The sequence below is a fragment of the Gavialis gangeticus genome, unplaced genomic scaffold (genome assembly GCF_001723915.1).
Source record: "Gavialis gangeticus isolate Ggan-Ray unplaced genomic scaffold, GavGan_comp1, whole genome shotgun sequence".
Lineage (NCBI taxonomy): Eukaryota > Metazoa > Chordata > Crocodylia > Gavialidae > Gavialis > Gavialis gangeticus.
The window spans coordinates 48,223,159-48,228,912 of NW_017729006.1; the positions used below are offsets into that span (position 1 = coordinate 48,223,159).

Genomic DNA, 5,754 nt, shown 5'->3' on the forward strand with positions numbered 1-5,754 from the left:
TCATTTGTTTACTTGTCTGACACACAGCCTAGCTAACCGCACTTGATCCATCAATATTCCAAGCAGGAGCAGGCCTGATCAAACCTGCTAAGAGCTAAGCTTAGAAAGAACCTGCCAGTTATGTGACTAAAAGCAGTGATCATGTGGTAACAGTCATCTCTGGAAAATAACATTTAATCTGAAATATTTGAGCACATTTCATATTAGTATTACATTTTTAATACACATTTAAATTACATACCTGAAATAAATAACCTTGAAAATAAAAGATACAAGGCGATATACTTTTTGCTAAACAGTTAAAATAAGTATTTAAGTCTTGAGGTTATTTCAAACTGTAAACACAGACCCTCTCCCATCAGCATTCCCTGCCAACTCTTTGCTTCTGGTGTGCTGAAACGTGCTACTCGCCTTGTTATCAGCACTGGAAACGCCTCCATTTAGGCTCACTGGACACCATGAGAGAGATTTTTCATTGTTCATTTATTGACGGCTACCCTTTCCACCTTCCATAAACTTTAACAACTAAAGTATACTGATATAACTATCTCTTCTTTCTCTTTCCAAGATAGCACTGGAGGCTTATTATAGGTCTTTTCACAAGAAGCTGAAAGTCACCAAAATATATTTAGGCATTTGCCCAATAATGACCATACTTCATATACTAAGAAGATGGACACTGATGCAAAATGTATACATTAGCTTGCATTTTTTGCTAGAACTACTATAACAGAGTAAATATATGCAAATCAGATTAACAGGAAAAGATGACAGAAAAAGGAAGAAAGAACAAAGAATGAAAGACAAAGCTATCTACAGTACAGATTAGTTTCAGAAACAAGAAAACACTAAGTACCTTGTTTCTGGACGTTATAATTTGCTTAATAACTATTCTGTCTGCCAATACCAGCACCTTTGTCACTGAAGAAAGCAGCAGTCTTGCAGCTTTTACCACTTGCGTTTTGTCTGTAAAAATTGTTATCCGGCCATCAGATTCTGGATGATCCAAGTTAGCTACATCTGTAAGATGTGCAATTGTTTCACCTACCAAAAAAAAGTTTCATACTTTTAAAACAGAAATATATTGGGAACATTAAATACTCACAAATATAAAGGGATAAAACAGCACTCTGTTGGCTGACTTCGAGTTCCTTTTGATTCATACTGAGCTTACATTTCAGTTTACAGCTGCCCAATTTTCTCTTCCCTCCCCTCAAGTCATGACCAATATTCCTTTCCTTGCATGAAGAACCCATAGGATCCAGTTTTTCAAAGCAAAATTAAAAGACTGACCAGCTTTCCTAGTTTAAGTAGCAAAAGACACATTAATGCAAGTTTTAGAACAGTGGTCACCAACCAGTGGATCTTGATCTACCCGTAGATCTCGGAGTCAATCTGAAGCTGGGCTGGGGGGGCTGAGTGCCCGGGTGCATGTATGCACACACCCCACCCCCAGGCCAGCAGGTCAGTCCATGGGGGAGGGAAGGGGCAGGGTCCAGATACAGGCCCCCTGCAGTGAGAGAGAAAGTGGGGCTAGGGCTGGGGCCTTGATCTGCCCCATCCCTTCCCCCATAGACGTACCTGCTGGGGAGGCATGCCCCCAATAATTTTTTCTCCTTCTGCCTCGATTTGCCGCCCCTCCTTCCCTCCCCACAGACTTACCTGCTGGGGGGGATGGTGGGGGAGTGGCGGTACATGGTAGATCTTGGATTTCTTTTAAATGATAAATGTGATCTACTTAAAAATGTTGGAGACCGCTGTTTTAGAACAACAAGAGAGTAGAACCACCCATGGTTTCACCATAGTTTTTGACAGCTTTGGCTTTAATTCACATAAAGCCAATCATACATAGGTTTCATTTTGCTTTAAAATCCTCCACTGTGAAGAGCAAACAGGTCCTAATCAAAATTTTAATATTAAATAAAAATGTTGAGATCATCACAGAAGCATTGTAATGAGATGGTTAGCTGTGTTTTACAAAAAATATTTAACAGTACAGGGTAAAGAATACAAAGGAACAGACAGAATTTATGGTGAAGTATTCCTAGGAAGTATATGCTAAAAATAACATGCAACACTTCACAGATACAAAATATGCATATGTATTTACAGCAACTTTCCCCCACAACTAAGAGATTGTTTAAATAATAAAAGAATGCAACACCATTACATCCATGTGCACTTCAACAAGAATATTAATATGAACTCTAAACTATCTTGATGCTAAAATAAAGAAAGAGTCAGCTAGAACATGATTAAAACTATTGGGATCAAATACTTATTTTCTGAGAAAAAGGCTTGAACGTGCTTTAAATAATTGTTTAGTGTACTATTCACTCCCTTAATGATTTCAGATGAGTAGCTGTCAACCCTTCAGCTTAGCTACAGAGGTATGACTCAAAAGGGCCCATGTAACCACAAAATGAGTATCTAGGTTTGTCAGCAAAGTAAAGAAAAGCAATAAACATGGAGTTACCCCAGTAGTGAGATCTAATTTGAGCAAGAGTCTAGGTTAAATAAGATAAATAATGCAAACCATACCATAGTTTTAGCACATGGATGTCAGTTAGTGATTGATGTAACCAGATGCATCAGATATGTTTGTACCATAAAAGGTATACCTTCTTTTAAATTTCTTAGTTAAGTTGTAAAAATAAAATCACCCTTGTCTAAAGAAACCACCAAGTAAGGGGGCAAGAAAAGATGGTGACAGGTGATGTTCTAAGATGGTGAAGGAAGTAGGTGAAAGATTTTCCCTTCTAAAAATTGAGACGTAAATTCCAAGAAAATGGACAACTTCCAGGGCCACAGAAAAACTTGTTCAGGCCTGTTCCCAGAATCTCATTGAGAAAGAAATTGTAAACAAAATCAAAATGGCAAATACTTGCTAAAGTAAACCATGTATAAAAGTGAGATATGTACTGGAGGAAATATTGGCAAACTCAGGGCACAGACAAATATAACAGCTGTATTGATGCAAATGTAAGTAATACAAGCTGTTAGGATAACTATATCCGTTACATCTGCATGCTCCTCTAGTGACACGTGTAGGAAAACTCCTGCAACTTTAGACCTGTTTCATTAAGGCTAAAGCTGCAAGTGGCAGCTCCCCCTCCCCTTTCAAAGCTGTTAAAAAGTATATTTGTTCCTAGCCTCAGTGAATGCAAAATGACCCGCTGCCAAGCCTGCATGCCATCCTCCTCTACCCTCCTAATCTCCCAAGGCAGTTAAAGCAAGAGTCTATATTGCCCTGTTCCAGGTAGCTGAAGATGGACACTAGGATAAGCAAGTATTCTTGAGCTCTGGAGTGTAAACAGGAACGGATCCAGGGAGTGTCCTGGTGCACCTGCACCTTCCCCCATCCCCCAACCTTTGACTCCTGCTCCACCCAAAGTTTAAAACCAACTGCCTGGCAGTAGCAGCAACATTTTTGGTCAGGCAGTGCTGAGGGAGTCAGCTTCATGGCTCATTATTAAACCTACCTGCTCCCTTCTAAACTCTTCATTCCACAGTTGTTAGCACCCTCTCTCCTTCATGGTTCTGGTATTCCACCAATCAAGCTATCCTTTGTTCTGCAATTATGCTGTCTGTTTGCTGCTCCTGGTAATGAAGCTCCTATTTCACATCCCCCCACCCTCCCCTGCCAGATTGTTTTTAACACATTTCAATGAAGTTTTATTTGTTTTTGCCCCAATCTTGAATTGAATAATACAGCCCCCTAGGGCCCTGAATATTAGTAAAGCTTCTAGTTTACTTTTACCTGGAGAAAAATGTGTTGCTTTATATGTGATTAGGCACCTCACCATCTGCACCCTCTTGTTCAAAATTCTACCTCTGCTCATGGGTGTAAACAGCACACATCTGGGGGCTGCAGGACCAGTCTGTTACCTCTTGTACGAGTAGCCAATCTACCAGGACACCTGCAGCCCAGGTAACATACCCATTCACTTTAAGGTAAAAAGACTGCAATTCAGCATCAAACACAAACAACAAACATGAAACATCAAGTAACTTCAAGCTCAATCTCAAATTATTCATTTCCATATCATCCAACCCCTACATACCTGTAAGTCTAACTTAGTGATTCTCAACAAGGGTGCTGTGGCACCCCAGGGTGCCTTCAGATCCTTTCAAGGGTGCCACAGTTTGCTATGCAATGTTAGCATGATTAGGTGTGCAAACACTATTCAAAAGATTAATCCAGAAACTTCAAAACAGGAATCTACAGTCTTAAAAGTGTTCTGACCAGTTTGGGGCTTTTTTAGTTCCTTGTAACAAAAGAATGTCTATTATTTTTCTGTAGTAAAAAAAATAAATAAGTGAAACAAAGAGCTGGCATTTTCCAAAGGATGCTTCAAGTTTAGTGATGAGTGCCTCAAGCCTGAAAAGGTTGAGAGCCACTAATCTAATCTAATGCATTAGAAAAAAAATTATTACAGTATTTGAACCCCGTGCTCTCAAGCTTTATGCATGGAACAGACTAACAACTCCCCTTTTCCTCAGAAGTGTTTTTGTTTGGTTGTTTGGGTTCATCTCTAGCAGCACTGAGGTATCACACAGTGATACAAGTGACTACATATGGCACAGACCACCCTTTTAAAATCCATGATTTAGAGCTTAGCAACAGGTACGAACCTTTTGTAGCCCCAGTACAGCCTGCTCAGTTGGCAGCTCCCGCAGGCAACACAGGCTCAACTGCAGCTACCGTCCCCGCTCTCCAAGACAAAACATAAAGCGTTTGTTGTGGGAGACTCCACCTTGAGGGGGACTGAGGGGATAATCTGCCGCCCCAACCCCTTAGCCAGGGAAGTCTGCTGCTTCCCGGGGGCCCGCATCCGGGACATTGCGAAGAAGATCCCTAAGCTCGTCCAGCCCACAGACCACTATCCCATGCTCCTTATTTATGTGGGCACCAATGACACGGCTCGGAGCGCTCCCAGCCAGGTCATGAGGCACTACAGGGATTTGGGAGCAGGGCTTAAGGGTCTGGGGGCACAGGTGGTGTTTTCTTTGATCCTCCCAGTCTCAGGGTATGGGCTGAGAAGGGAGAGGAGGATCCAGGTAGTCAACCAAAGACTGCGGTGCTGGTGTCAATGAGAAGGCTTTGGCTTCCATGACCACAGCCTGCTCTTTGGCAAGAGAGGCAGCGAGCTGCTGGGAAGAGATGGCCTCCACCTCTCTCCCCTGGGGAGGAGGCTCTTCTCAGCCAGACTGGCTGACCTGCTCCACCGGGCTTTAAACTAAGCCAGTTGGGGGACAGGGGAACTACTTCCACTGATGGCCTGCTGAGCAACCCTTGCAAAGCCAGTGGGCCAAGGCACTTAAGGGAGCCCACCCCTGCCCCAGCCCTGGTACAATCCATGGGCAAGGCAAGAGCCCCCAAGGGGATACTTGCCTGCCTGTACACAAATGCCAGGAGCTTGGGGAATAAGCAGGAGGAACTCGTCATTCTGCTTAAAACAAATAATAACAATGTTATAGGGATAACAGAGACCTGGTGGGACTCCACCCATGACTGGACCACGGGTATAGATGGCTATACTTTGTACAGGAGGGATCGAGTAGATAAAAGAGGCAGGGGTGTAGCTCTTTATGTTAAGCAAAGCTACCCTGCAAGCTGATGTTGGAGACCAGGTGGATGATTGGAGACCCTCTGGGTTAAAATCCATGGGGAACATGGCACAGGGGACACACAACAGTGGGAGTCTACTACAGACCTCCCACCCAAAATCATCAGTCCCCATGGGACGCCCA

The 5,754-nt window shown here is 42.7% G+C and overlaps 1 protein-coding gene across 1 annotated transcript in view; it reads right to left on the minus strand.

Moving 5' to 3' along the window:
- The window catches only part of CTNNAL1 (catenin alpha like 1), a 178,916-nt gene that overhangs the window by 101,387 nt on the left and 71,775 nt on the right, over window positions 1-5,754 (minus strand). Inside the window, 1 exon segment of the mRNA XM_019509189.1 lies at window positions 857-1,044. Coding sequence (XP_019364734.1) covers window positions 857-1,044 — 188 coding nt within the window.